This window comes from Crassostrea angulata, chromosome 6, assembly GCF_025612915.1.
Source record: "Crassostrea angulata isolate pt1a10 chromosome 6, ASM2561291v2, whole genome shotgun sequence".
Lineage (NCBI taxonomy): Eukaryota > Metazoa > Mollusca > Bivalvia > Ostreida > Ostreidae > Magallana > Magallana angulata.
In genome coordinates this window covers 45,489,419-45,505,129 of record NC_069116.1, presented here as the reverse complement: position 1 = coordinate 45,505,129, position 15,711 = coordinate 45,489,419, and the positions used below count along the sequence as shown (strand labels likewise).

At 31.5% G+C, this 15,711-nt stretch overlaps 1 protein-coding gene across 1 annotated transcript; it reads right to left on the bottom strand.

The window, feature by feature from the left end:
* Positions 1-4,477: 4,477 nt before the first annotated feature.
* Positions 4,478-13,813, bottom strand: LOC128190823 (uncharacterized). The gene is made up of 8 exons (XM_052863023.1): positions 13,649-13,813; positions 12,989-13,167; positions 9,694-9,857; positions 8,696-8,874; positions 7,634-7,675; positions 5,485-5,661; positions 5,059-5,235; positions 4,478-4,804 (listed from the first exon to the last, which is right to left on the bottom strand). The coding sequence occupies exons 1-8, from the start codon at positions 13,701-13,703 to the stop codon at positions 4,512-4,514; spliced, it is 1,266 nt and encodes a 421-aa protein (XP_052718983.1). The 5' UTR covers positions 13,704-13,813; the 3' UTR covers positions 4,478-4,511.
* Between the last annotated feature and the right edge of the window lie 1,898 nt (positions 13,814-15,711).

Here is a 15,711-nt window from a genome sequence, read left to right as displayed (position 1 = left end):
TCCTAATTAACTCCCCTAAATAAAAACCGTGATCCTTAATTTTCACAACTTTGAATTCCTTTTGCCGAAGGGTGCTTTGTGCTATGTTTGGTTGAAATTGGTCCAATAGTTCTTGAGAAGAAGTCAAAAATGTGAAAAGTTTACGGACAGAGAGACTGACGGACAGACAAACGAAAGACAAAATGTGATTAGAAAGCTCAATTGAGCTTTCAGCTCAGGTGAGCTAAAAAATATCAATCTGTTGAAAAATAAGCATGACATTTGCGTTGAAGCATTTTGTTTAAACAATAAAATATCAATGATGATATAGTTTGTTTTATTTTAGAGCTTTTATTGAAAGCGCCCGACCATAGATGAAAGAATGACAAAAACAAACTGTCAACCATCTCAAAAATCCATAAAACGATCTGCTGTCAACAGACTCAAGGTAAAATTAAGGAAGGAGTCTTTTTATTATCAAACATACTTCTTATAATAAGAAATGCATGAAATTTTGACACAGTCAAACGGATCATATTTCTTAATGATTCTATCAGTTTAATTAAATTTGACCTTTTTGTTTTCGGATAAAGGTCAGGTCAAGGTCACTACCTTTTTCCTCAACGTAAAGAGTGATAAAAATAAGTGTAGCTCTTTAAAGTTCTGTTTAAGATTTGAAGATTCAAATCTTCAATGAAATCATAAACCATGAGAGTGTCTATCAGCTTATACTACTAAATTGGAATAAATATTTATACTAAAATTGATATTGCTTAGCCCGCATTTCCTCTAATTTTCTAAAATTTTGAAGAAATTTTGATTATTTTTCTATGCTTCCAATAATAAAATATTTCAAATGTTTATGCATTATGAAGACTTTATATAAAGATATAAATTGACAGAAAAGCTAATATATTGACCGTTTCATAAGAGAGAAAAACTGATTTTAGTGATTTTTTCACAAAAATCAATGTATAGAATGGGCGCTTTACAAACTTTATAAAAATGTTATTTGATAGGCAAATCATATTTTAAAAACATATTTTGAAACCCAAGTATCATATTATTAGTTCACATTAGTAAAAAAAATCCAACATTATTGTTATTGTTTTTAAAATGCTAAAACAGACTCATTATATATATATAATCTGCAGCAATTCTGAATTGCGCAACATGTGATATTTTCCTACGCCAATATTACGCCAAAAATATAGTCCTTGTTCCATTCTAAACATTAATTACATTTTTCTATTTCAAGTTGTATGATAGTAAAAAAGAAAGAAAAATATACTATTTTAATTTCCTTTCATCTTGATTTAATGAACAATTAATCAAATTTACGTTTGACAAGTCGAAAACCAGAAAAGACTCCTTCCTTAATAATTCATTTTAGACAACAAAATACTTCAGCAAAAATTTCAAAGTTGAGAAAACAAGGTTTCAAACAAATATGACAAACACGGAACACTGTTTATTTCTGTTCATAAAAAGCAAGCAAGGAGAAAAAATGCTTTAAATAAAACCTTAACGAATATTTAACGAATGTAATCATTGTTTACATAACAAAAAATTGTGATATCTGTACCTTCACATAACTCGACAACTGACATTCAAATGTCGGCCCTCATCAACAATAAACAAGTGAACAATTTAAATATAAAAAGCAGAGAAATAAAATTATAAAATATCTCTCAAATTGTTACCTACCCCTTTTAATTAAGGTGGCTCACTACACCGTAAAATATTTTCTCAAATCAGCAAAAAAAAAAAAAAAAAAAAAAATACTTGATTATGATAGATATCATTATGGATAAGTATTTAAGCCTAGTAGGCAAAAAAATATGCAAGTTTGGATGAAAAATTACATTTTCAAAAATTTAATTCAGTTAACATGAACAAAAGCTCCAGGTGGATTCGAAGCCAAATATTTCAACCACTGAGATAAGACTTGTGACGTAGTGTCTTAAAAAGTATAAATGAAGGTGTAGTGAGGTACCCTAAGTAGTGGTACCGTGAGGATAGAGCAAGCTCACAAATTATACCCCCGCTGAAAAATATAATTTTGCTGTACTGTGCAAAAAATACTGGGGAATAGGGAAAAAATTAAAACAATTTGGGCAAGAATGCCATGTTATGCTTGAAATGGTAATGACAGTTTCAATATGGGAAGTGTATAATTTCACTTGAAGAATCAGATTTGTCACAAATATAATGATATAATATGAAAAAAATTGTAGCAAACAATAAATAAAGTAATTCTCTATTGGAAGGTAATGGAGAAACCGATATTTTTTCAATAACCTTGAACTTCCAAAAATGACCAAACCTCAAGGTGACGACATACTTTCAGATCACAAGCAATTTTTGCATCAAGGTGTAGCTTTTAATATATTTCCATTACATGATATGGCCTGGACGGGAATTATGCATTTTTTTACGTTGATCTTGAACCTGCCCTAATGATCTGTAGTCAATATAACGACACACCTCCAGAGCATAAACAATATTCGTGTAAAGTAGAAACTTCCAAAGTTTCTCCATCGGACATTATATAATTCATATTATGTATTTTTGTTACAAGCAATTATTAGATGCATGTAATTGTTATCAATATAAATTATTTTAACTGCACACCAAGTTGCCCGACTCCAAAGTAAAAAACCTAATTGATTTATCCCAGTACTCATCATTAAGGTCTTCCGTTTCCAACGGAAGACCTTCGTGTTTTCGTTCTGTTTCTTTTTTTTTCGCTATTTTTCTTTTTTTCCCAACAAATTTTGTGCACGCGATTTCTCAAAAACGACTCAACCGATTTTCATTAAACTTTCAGATGTGATAGATACTTATCTAAACTTAATATATATTTTTTCTATTTGGATGAAGTCATTTCTGTTTTTGAGATATTGACGTTTTAGCGATTTTCAGAGGGTCGGCTTGTCTTGGATCTTTACTTTAACGATTGAAGATATTGAGTTCAAACTCTCAGGGATTGAAGTCGAAAGATTGTTGATGTGTCTTTTGGCATGCGTTTTTGTCTGACTCAAAAGGCGGTAATGGTCGCCTGGACCGGAAATTCGAGATTTAAAAAACGTCGTTATTTTTTCGGGTTTTCTTTGTTTATCTCTTTTCTGAAAATATTTTTTCAAGACATGTAATGTAAAATATGTTTATATTTACTATACCTTTCATTTAATTTCAAGAAAAAGGGACCGACACCTAAATTAAGGGGACCAAAGGGCTCTACAGTTTTTTAACCAATACTTCTTTACTGAAAGATATTTTGTGAAATGTTATAGAATCAAATATGCTTACCTTACAGTTATGTATCCAAGTAATGTAATGATTTTATCATGTGTTACGTAATTAAGGGTTTTCAGGGGCCAAAAGTCCAAAATTTCAATCACTCATAACTCAGAAAGGAAAAATATTTTGAAATGCAGTACAGAAGAAAAGTTGTTTAAAATGATGTTTTTAGCAATATGAAACCTTCAAAATCTCGCTAAACGACCCCTAAAAAGAGATAAGATATCGGCCCCTAAAAGCTTTTTTGTCATATATCTCCAGAACGGTAACAAATTTCTAAACACTTGTTGAACAAAACGTGTTAAGAATTAAATGTCCTTTTATTTGATATCAAGAAAAAGGGACTGGCCCCTAAAATTTGGGAACCAAGGGTCTCTTAAGTTTTTTATCTATACCCCTTTACTGAAAGATATTTTGTGAAATGTGATAGAAGTAAATATGTTTATCTTACAGCTATGTACCCAAGCAATTTAATGATTTTATCATGTGTTATGTAATCAGGGGTTTTTAGGGGCCAAAAGTCCAAAGTTTGATCACCGATATCTCAGAAAGGAAAAATATTTTGAAATGCAGTACAGAAGAAAAGTTGTTCAGAATGATGTTCTTAATAATATGCAACCTTCAAAATTTCGTTAAACGGCCCATATCAGGTGACAAGGGATCGGTCCCTAAAACCTTCTTTCACATATCTCTCAAGAACGGGTAACGACTTTCTATCTAAACATTTGTTGACAAAATGTGTTCAGAATTAAATGACCATTCATTTGATTTCCAGAAGAAGAGCCCTTAAATCAAGGGACTAAAGGGTTCTTAAGTCATTTATCTATAGCCCTTTACTGAAAGCTCTTTTGGGGAAGGTTATTTAAGCTGAATTAGGTATAATACGTTTATATATCCTAACAATATAATGATTTCCTCTTGCGCTACCTAATTAGGGTTTTTAGGGCCAGTGGTAAACAAGTGTTATCATTTTTATCTTAATTAGAAGAAATGCAAGTATTTAAAAAGCAATGAAAGAGAACTTATAAAAGGCGATACATAAAAACATTAGTACTACACTCCGTTTTCCATATCATGTATTTTTGTCGAAAATCAAAGTCAATGATGTCATATTTTTTTAAAAAATCTCCTAGTTGCTCGCAACGAGATCATGTCTTGTATATTATTATATTCATATCGTAACTAATGACAAATGTGTGAAAGGCAAAACACGTGTATTAATTTTCCAGCTAAGACCTTATGTTTCTGTATGCTTTCTTGATTTCACGAGAGAGCAACGGTAAATCACTTGCAATAATGGATAATACAAAACTTCCGATAAGCAGTCCACCTAGGATACTCCCGACTGCTTTCGCTGAGGTTCGCTCATCCTTTGCACATACTTTTAAACGTCGAGCTTTAGAAGTTTCGTTTGCCCTGATTGAGAGCTTGGATTTTATTTCCTGTAGTCTGGTTTGTAATGCTTCTGTATCATTTACGTTTATGTATTTATTGGATCCACAAGGACAATAGCACGTATTGGCTGTAAAAAAATAAAATACATGTTCTATTTATTACATTTCAATTAAAACAAGCACAATTGTACAAATGACGGTCTATCTACATGTATATGGGCAAAGTGTATTTTTAAATTCAAATATATTTTTGCATAACTATGGTTTGAGACCTTTTTAAGATAAACACATAAAGCTTACTACAATGTTAGTATGATACTTGGTGTGTGTTTGTGGGGGGGGGGGGGTGCACTGTGTGTGTGTTTCAATATGGTAAACTCACTACAAGTAGGACTTGTTCCTGTCCAGTATCCCAGGTGATTGCATCGTCTGTACAGATCCCCAGAGGTATGATTGGAACCTTCCAGACAGCTATACGTAACAGAGTCGTTGTACAGGTTTCCTGTTATTGTGTAGTTTGCGTTGTCAATATGCATGCTTGTTATGTCACACACGGCACCTAGAAATATAAAGCTTAACAGATTACCTTTTGTTACTGTACCGCTTATGAATAAATACGTCTTTTATTTATCATGTTTCCACAATATTTGGTTTTAAATATTCCATGATTTATCATATTTCATCGTTTCAATGCAGTCTGTCAGAATATATAAACGATTTACATTGTTTTGAGGTTTAAATACTTAGCTACAATTATCTACGGTAATGTTTAACTTTTATATTTGATACGTTTTAATGCTTAACATACTGCACGTAGGAGATGTTCCTGTCCAGTGTCCCAGGTGATTGCATCGTCTGTACAGATCCCCGGATGTATGATTGAAACCACCCAGACACCTATATGTAACAGAGTCGTTGAATTGATTTCCTGTCACGTTGTAAACGGCGTTGTCGATTCGCAAATCACTGTCGTCGCACGTAACATCTAAAGTTTGAAGTTTTGGATTTTACTGTGTTTAAATACAATATTTCCTGTAAGTTTAAAATGTTAATTTATTGCAACTTTGTACGTGTGTGAAAATAAATAATTAAATACTCAATAAACGAAATGTTTTTTGTACTATTTTCTCACACAAACCGACCGATTTTAAACAACTATAAGCTACTTGGAAATACATGACACGTAAATTTAATACTTTGGTGCCAGTACAAATTTATCTTTTGTTACAAACGTCTATTTACGCTAGAGTGTTTCAGCTTAATCTTTAGAATATACATGTACATTTGCAAATAATATGCATATAATTGAGGTCTTAAAATATCTGGTGAAAATGGTAATGCTATGGAAATTTTTTTGATTGTTCGGATTGTTGGAATTTGGAGAAGTTTAATCTTATTGTAGATGCAACTTTCAAAAATCGATATCAGACATAAATATGTCGTTTTGAAATATTAAAATAAGTCATAAGGATCAGCTTTAAAAAAGTCATACTTTTGCGTGTTTCTTTTCATACACTGCTTTTTGATCATGCCCAAAAATTTCAACCCTCAAATTCTAAATTAATATTTTAGGCTTTCATGCATATTTGATTAATTTTTGCACCATTTAAATCAGTATTGTTAATCTTTGAAAAAAAGAAGATTTATATTTCATAACAAAGATAGATTTATCAACAACAGCAAATCCTCATTAATTTAGATAATAATAGCGAGCGAAGCGAGCTCTAAGGATCAGTGTGCGCGGGAAAAAGAACGAGCTAAACCTATAGATTCATCATGTCTACGTCCCATAATGCTCTCTAATGTTTTCACCCGTGTTGCTATGCCAAAAATGGCGGACATTTAGCTCGTAATTTACTGTGTCTAGAGGTTTGAAGACACGTTCTGAGTACTGCAGAAGCATTGGCGAGACCGAAGAGATTTGTTAAATGCTTCCATACCTTCGTATTTAGTCGAGATAAACAAAGACAAAAAAGGCCATGGGTGACGTCACAGTGCTCTCGCGCTATATTTCCCGCGATAAATTAGAGGTGAATTAAACATCTGTAATGTGTGTACTAGCAATTTAAGTATAGACTGCGATACCTGCCTCAGATGATGATTTTATTATTTTATTTTTTGAGGGGGGGGGGGGGTAGGGGTGGGGTGAGATGAAAGAGAGATTTAATATATAATAGCAAGAGTCATTGATACTTTACTGTCATATCGATCCAATTTTAAACTAATTTTGCATGCATGTTCAGTAAATACAGGTAGGGAACTTCAAGATTAAAAAATAATTAGGTCATTTTGAACTAAAAAAAAATAATAAAGAGAAAAAAATAAACAAGGTACCAAAAAATAATGCTTTATTTATCGTTAACAGTTTTGACCAAACCAAACACAAATTCATTTTGACAGACGGATCAATTCTCTCCAAAAGTAAAGAACGGTTTTAGGTGGAAGCTCTATGTATTTTGTAAGAATTTTTTTTAAACTTAGAAATCTTAATAATTCTCTCTCTCTCTCTCTCTCTCCCCGTATGTTGTCTGTCTGTATATCTATTTGAATTTCTGTCCATCTATCTTTCTTTCTCCCTCTCTCCCCCTCTGTCTGTCTGTCCGTTAGCTGCACTACGTGCTTCTTCCACGAGCAGTCGACGAGAAAAACGTGTTGGTCTTTTCTTTTTCAAGTCCGATGATAATAAAAGTATGATCAGCAATAACTTAGTTTTACAATGTGTGTTTGGTTAATATGATTCTTACACTGCGTTTTCGAAGTTTACTTTGTAAACGTATATATACTACACACACACAGTTGATAACTTAATAACATGGCAATGATGCAAGGCATGTGTAGTTCTTGCTGCGCTCGCTGCAACAGTAGCACTATGAATCATTTTAATTCAATTAAATATTAATTAACCGAGACATAAGACATACATTTGTTGTTTTTCCGTAAATGTGTCTATTACTCACCTATATTGACTTCTACAGTCATTAAATCTGCTATAAGGTAATCTAAAAAAATATGATAAATGTTCATTTTTGTTCCTGACTTTCTTAAATTATTAAAACCCCATTATTTAGGGATGGAGACTCCTATTTAGTTACCTGGTAACTCGGTGAAGTTAGTTAACGCCCTCAAAAGGGCTCAATACAAAACAAATCTATAAAAATTGATTTAATTTGATTTCCTAATACTGAGCACATAGCAAGCAAACTAATTATATACAAGAAATAATCATAAGCAGGGGTGCATAAAATAATTAAATATCTATCATGATTCCAGGGAAAAGTCTCTGGTTGAAAGATTGAGTCAATTAGATCGTAGCAAAGAAAGTAATTGGTTATAACAAACTGAAAAATATTAGTCAAAATCTTAACTGATGCCTTCATCATGTTTTCATGTGATATGATGGAACCAGTTTATTCATGCCATGAAAATGCTATTTTAAAATTGTTAGCTTCTCCTGGATATCTAGTAGACACAAGAAGCGAATCGTTAGGATGATCAAGAACGTTTAACAAATTATGAAAACGGCAAATGCAGAATAAGTTATAATGGAAGGAAAAATTAATAAAAAATGTAGAAAGGAAATGGTTATTAAGTAAGACTAGGAACATAGACACAAATAAATGTCAAGTTTTTTTTCTTTATTTTTTTTCTTTTAATGTCGCAATTTATATAATTAATGCACATTTTTAATGCTTTTTCTGATTTTGAATGTCAACGAACGAGTAACAAGAAAGATACAGTGTTAAGAATTCTTTTTTATGTAATTCTTACGTAAATGAAGTCCTTCAAACTGACCAAGAAAACCATTATATATAATTTAAATTGAAAAATGAAAACCAAAAACTTGTCTAAATCCCTATAACTACATGGTTAGTTTAATTATCTCTATATCAAAATTTCTTATCGAATGAATTGTTTTAGAATTTTCTTCCTTTCTCGTGTGCATTTCTTCTGGCAAAAGCGTGAATATTTAGGATACATATTTTGTGATTATAAAAAAATAAATGATATAATTGGTTTACTATTGAAATAATCCTTTGTCGTCAAACCACTGTACCAGATAGTTGTTTTAGAAACTTGATCCACTTTGCAGGGTTTAGTTAATACGGACTCCTCGACAAGAAGCCACCCAATGTCCCCGTCACACCCATTGTGAGGATTGCTTATATAGAATCTTCTTTTTACTTTAGGGTCCTGAAAACTGAATACATCAAAGACAATTGAGACAAGTCACTCAACGTAATGTTAATATTGTGGCATCTTCATTAGTTTTCGGATCACTCCACTCCCCCATAAACCCTTGGCAGATGCCATTACGAAAACTCGGTGACAAGTTACATCCATTGTGAGGATAAGCTATATAGAATCTTCTATTTGTCTTGACGAACTGAAAGCTGAATACAATAAAGACAATTAAATACCACAGGTACAATTTACTCACCGTTAATATTGTGGCAGTTTGAAAGTTACAGCAAGAACAACCGATAGAGGAATAATTGATTTTGACTTTTCAAATAATTCTGTAAATGTGTGATATAGCTTTCAGCCTTAGATATAGTCTTTGATATTGTAAACTTGCGTATTGCCATATTTAAATGCTTGAGTAATTTACACCAAACGTCCGCAAGGAGAAAAACTTTAGAACAATGCTTTGTCATAGTAAAGGTTTGTATTCATGCCAGGTTGTTATCGTGCGTATGGCTTGCACCAGATACTTCATTTGATTATCTTCCAAAGTATATTAAACATATCCAGCGTGTACTTCTTCCTTTACGATTCATATCTTCAGTTGCCCACAATAATCTATTCCTTAAGCGTTTCGCGAACGCGTACGGATTAATACATTGTACATTGCAACAATTAAAAGTGACAGACTTTGACATTTGGTCACCAATGTTTTGAAAAAGTAAAACATTTGAATCATATGTACATATATATATATATATATATATATATATATATATATATATATATATATATATATATTTAACATCAGTCATATTTATCGATAATATTGTACCTTATTTGTAAATATTCCAGAGAATCGATTGTAATTGTTGTGAGATCGGTGTATGAAGAACCCTTGAATCGCTCTTTTGACATCCAGTTGGTTTTGCTGGTATTTCTGCCGTCGAACACAAAAAACGCAGTAATATTTTCCTCTGTGTAGATTTTTATGGTTACCTGAATATATCGATTTAAAACAATTCATTTTGTAAGCAGCATGTATATTATGAATGGTGTTTTAAATGACGTATTGTGCCACAGTCTGTTATCCTTAAAAATGTTTTTTGAACTCTAACAGTTCTCTCTTAATGTTCCTTAGTGTTAAGACCCAGTACGACTGCCAATGTGTTTTTTTTTATGTTCGCAAGTAGGTTATAGAAGCATATGGCAATTTAGCATCTTAATTCAACTGTTATTTACAAATTTGTAAAACTGTTTTTCATTAGACCAACAACTAAGTATTATCCTTTGAAATAGATGTCAATGCAATAAAATAAGGAAGTACATTACTGCTACATCGGGGCATTATCACGTGATAACTATAAATAGGTTACTATATTCCTTAACATAAATTGAAATAGAACAACACTCCCCTGTTGTTTCCACAAAACAAAAAATAAATCAAGTGAAGGCAAACCATCTCAGTTTTATCAAAACTGCTGCTAGAATCTTATATTCTTCTCGATTTAATAATTATTCATCCCGTTCAAAAAAAAACCTTTTATATAGTTCCACGAAAACGGTATGCTGCATCAATTCAACACAAAACACAGGTTTTTAGCAGCATTTTCCATGTTAAGCATTGATAAAACTATTGATATTATTGCGTGCTTAATGTGAAGTTCAATATATACAGGGGAGTGTTGTTCTAGTCGATTTTTGTAAGTATCGTAAACAACGAAAGAAAACAGCCTGGCTTTAAAAAAAAAGGCCAAATTACATACGAGTTTGCGAGTGATTATTAAAATGGCCATCCTTTCCAATATTCTTTCGCTTACTTCTCAATAAATCACACAAAAATACTTTAAAAGACTAGTTATATTTTGAACTTTTTTTCTATGCTTCTTTTCTTAGGCTCAAAATTTGATTTATGCATTTTATCATGTTAATTTGCTTTTGGACATTGCACTTCATTAACCAGATTTCGTTGATTAACTTAGGGTCGGTTTGCTTATTTAACCACTGATTACCATTTTAAATAGTCTGTCATGAAATAGATCAAAAATAATAAACTAGCTATCATGAACATTAAAATTATAAATTGACAACGTTCATTAACAAGTGTTTTGTTCATTAAAATATTTTATAACTAGTACGTATTGAATGTATGAAAAAGCAAAACAGTTTTGATATTTATTTTTACAATATCATTATATTATTATGATAGATAAAGTAATATTACTCCGGCTCTTGCCCCCCCCCCCCTCCCCCCGTCATCCCTCCCCAATTTTCATGATCCAATATAAATATGTTTCAAACAATAAAAACAGTCAGATTAGTCCCAGATAAGGGTTAAGTCTTCATAGGAACCTTAAAATATATGAGATTCCTTGACATGTCAATGTAAGGTCTATGGTACTCCAATGACTGTCAAACCTTGTGGGCCTCTTGTTTTGCGATTCACTTGTTAACAAGGATTTTTTAATTCTCTTTTTATAAATAGCATTAATTTAAAACTACAGTAAACAGATGTTCCATTTGATCAGCGAATTCCTTTATAGCAGTCATAAAATCAACCACAAGCCGCTGAATATCATCAATCTATAAATACGTAATGGTATCGCTTGATAATTTTCTTTTCAACTGACTTAAAACTCTTTGTCAGGTAGATTTGTCGATTCCTTTTCATTGCGTGGACCCTGAGGTCCACGCAGAAAATATATAAGCGAGGTTAAACCGGATGCTATGGGGAAAATTCAGCCTGCGCATGAGCTAGCCTGGTTCCTGTGCGTAATGGGTAGCTCAGGGAACCAGGCTAGCACAAGTTTATCTGAATCGGGATCGGGATTCTGTGCCATATGACACATATAAGTTCAAAGGCGCTGTTATTGTAAAGTTGTAGGTAAACGGTACAGACAAGGTATTCCTTTTCAGGAAATGATTGGCATGTGATATGAACTATCAGTATTATGAAATAAGTTAATGTTATGCCGAAACTACAACATGCATCAAAAAGCATAATTTGCAATGTTTTGTTGTTTTCCGAATACACATGTAACTTAACTTTACATTTATAGTAGGCGAGGCTAGATAACTTCCCGATTAAATTTTTTAAGCATTTAAGTATGATTGAATAATTATGTCACTATAAAAGTTTAAATCTCAAGAAAAATGCATCAAATTATGAAATTTTTTAATTTACACAAAGCTGTCACTGCATAGTTAATAAAGTAAAGCGAATCGTAATGTGTGAACAAATAGCAGAATTCACCGAATGCCTGATACCATACATGCAAACTTCATTCATAGATAAATCATAATTATTCTGAGATAAAAAGTCAGGGCTATACATGCATGTATACGCAATACAAAGTACAAATTAAGTGGTTAAAAGCAGAGGGCTGGATTCTGTGGAATCTCTGATAATTTTAAGGCTTTCACGTTTTCGTTGGAAACACATGCAAATGATCCACGTATTGTAGTCCCTTTTTAAAGGACAGCAACTTGTTATTGATTTTATTTGAGTGTCTTAAATCGACTTGGAGAACCCTGGGACGGGTTTCATTAAAATCATGTTTTACTAATTGATGATTCGAGGTTCGATGAATATACAGAATAAAAGGATATTATGGACTTTCCCGATGAATTAAAAACTTCTTATCTTCGTTTTGTTGTTTCATATTCGTACAAAAAATGATCATGATTCGTGTTTACTTCGTTGGAGAAAAAGACAATTAATCTCACCCCACTGTTGATTCATGATGAATCTTTGCTCTGAATTTGTTTTGCTAATTTCCATGAATAATATGTTGTGTAGCAATTGTATTTAATTTATATTCGAGATTTGTTTCTTTTACAAAAAAAATTAGTTGATAAGTTATTTGAATCCTTCATAATACTAGTGGTATTAAAATAAAAATTCCTCCGAAAGAAACTGTTCGATTTCAATACTTATTAGTAGTCGTTCTTTAAATCAAGCTGTTTCTGGATAGGTATATATTTACTGTGTTTTTTTTTCACTGTTAAGTATTTGATAATAAAATAGCATATAGGTGATTCAAATTCTTAAATTCAATTCCCTCTCTCTCTCTCTCTCTCTCTCTCTCTCTCTCTCTCTCTCATATGTGGGAGAATTCATCCTTATTTACCTCCTGAATGTTTGTCTTTTCCCAGTCGTTGATGATTTCAGACTTAAATTGTTGTGAGGATGAATTGGGAAATCCGCCGAATAATGTTTCGTGAAGATAGAAGTCGTATATTCCAAAACTGGCACCTGTTGCGATTCTTAATACAGTGACATTCGTTGAAAGACATATGGAAAGACCAGCTGCATTAAAAAAAATCTTTATAAAAACGATTTTTTAAGAGGAAGCAATGAGGTGTTTTGTTACACTTTATGTAATGATTATCATATTGTATATTAACAGATTATTACATTTCTATACAAAAAGCAAACTTTATTTCAAAGCTCGTATTGACCTTGTGATGTAAGATCAGATGAATTCTGCAATCCACAAAATGTATTCTATTGTAGTTTGATCATAACCGTGCAATTTTTGAAAGGGTTGGGTTTTGTTTGAAGACGTTCATACGTTCTATCATGATGACTTACATTTTTTTTCATTTTTTTTAGAAAATGAAAAACTTAAAATTGAAAAGTTTATAATTTTCATTAAATATTAATACTGGCATATGTACCAACAGAAAAAAACAACATTGTAAATAAACAGTAAGGAAAAAGTAAGAGAATGCAATTTCATTTTTGAAAAATTGACATCCCAAGAAAAAATAAACTACAAAAATCTAACCTGTGAGATATACAAATATCCAATGCATAACGATCTCGGAATCTAACAGTGTCATTGCACAAAAGACTTTCACTAGCTTTTGGTAGATGGTGTAAATTTCAAAATCGATTATATCTATCTGAAAGATTTGATCCGTGCTGTTTCATACCTTTTTGTCTATGTCTTTTTAAGTACTACTGCACCAGAAATGCAATTATCAACAACAGCATTTAAGTATCATAATACTGATGAGATTCTTAATTTATAAGAAAAAATCTCTTTAAAATTATAGAGAATTTAAATGCAACAATCAACGATTGATTAAAATATGGAAGCAATCTGAAGAAGAGTGGTTTTAACATTGTTGCAACTCTAATTTAAACCAGTCCAAAGACCCTTAAAGCTCAGCAGAAACATAAAAGACAAATATTTAAAAATATTTATTTCAAGAAGTACATCTAAATATTTTCTCATCCGAAGGAACGTTGTTCTAAATTGTATTGTGATCATAATTTAGCAAGCATGCAAGTTTTTAGTCGAAATCGATAAAGCAAGGGCCAGCTATTTAGAGTGAGACTTTTACATACAAATATATAATGATATATCTTTTTATATTTTATATATTTCAGAACTGAAATTCTACAATTTGAGATCTTTATAAATATATTAATAAAAAATAAAAATTTTATCGTACTTACCTGCGTCTGACAACATAGCAGTGGTTTATATCATAAATAATCAAACATCAAACAAGAGGCCAATGGGGCACACAACGCTCACCTGAGCAACAATTGGCGTTCAAAAGATATTGTGCCATATGGTCCCACGGTAGAATAACAAAAAAAAAATATTGTAAAGTATTCGAATTTTACCTTTATTTTTGCATACACGTAATCTTTGACATTGTACCTTCATGAAATACTTTTTTTTTTACCAGAATAAGAAAATCCTACGCAAAATATAAAACTAAACATTTGGTAGGGTTAGACTGTTAAGTTGTTAACTTCCAATTCCCTATATTTTCGTTCTGCCCCCCCCCCCCACTTTGTAAAGCGATTAAAATATATGAGAGCATATAGGTACAATTTTTTCATCAACTACTTACTAGTTATTGTATTTAAAAAAAATGTAATAGTTATTGTTTTTTATTTAAAAAATCCTGCATGTATAGATGTGAAGAAGAAAATTGTACCTCAATGTGCTCAGTTCCTCAAATTAAAAACATTCAAAAAATTATTTGTCTTCTCCATTATAATTAAATGCCTGTTAATTACTTCGCGTACAAACCAGGATAATTTTCCGCTGTGATATTTTCTTAGGAATAGCGATAATAACTTTATCCCCACAACAGAAATGTGTAAGAACTATGGAAACTGTTTTAAAGATGTCGTTTTTATTTATTAGTGTCTGAAAAACTATCAAAATTGATGTAGATTTCACATTATTTATTGTATAAAGAGGGGGCCCCAGAGAGTAGGTATATACAGAATATCATTCTTTTATTTTGTTTGTACAAGTATTTAACATACTCTAATTCATATAGAATTTCTAATGTTCAACCAAAATTTCAGCGTCAATCGTAGTATTATAAGCAAGATACAGAGCTCACAGTTCGCCTAGGTTTGAGTCATATTTTGTTCACATGAGTTAATTACATTCAGCTTAAGATTTTTAACTTGGTATTTCCTATTCAGCATATAAAATGAAAAAAAAGAATGGCCAAAGATTTTATATTCTTTTATTCACTCAAGACCAGTTCACTGGTATTTGAGGTTCAAAATCAGTTTATACAAATGTACACAAACACAGTCAAGGATCACGTGTACAGTAGGAGTAATTTAATGACGAAAAAAGGTTAAGTTTACAATACAATAAGTTGTTAAATTTGGTTTCTTGAAGAACAGACTTTGAAAATTTTCTTAATAAATGTTGACAAATTTTTTACTTTTTTAATCTTTAGTTTTTAAGACCTGTGTACACACATAGAATTGTGAGCAAATCTCTGTATCTTGCTTATAATTCGAAGCTTAACACTCAAATATGGTTAGTAAATAGAAATTGTAAACAATTAAACACAAGAAACA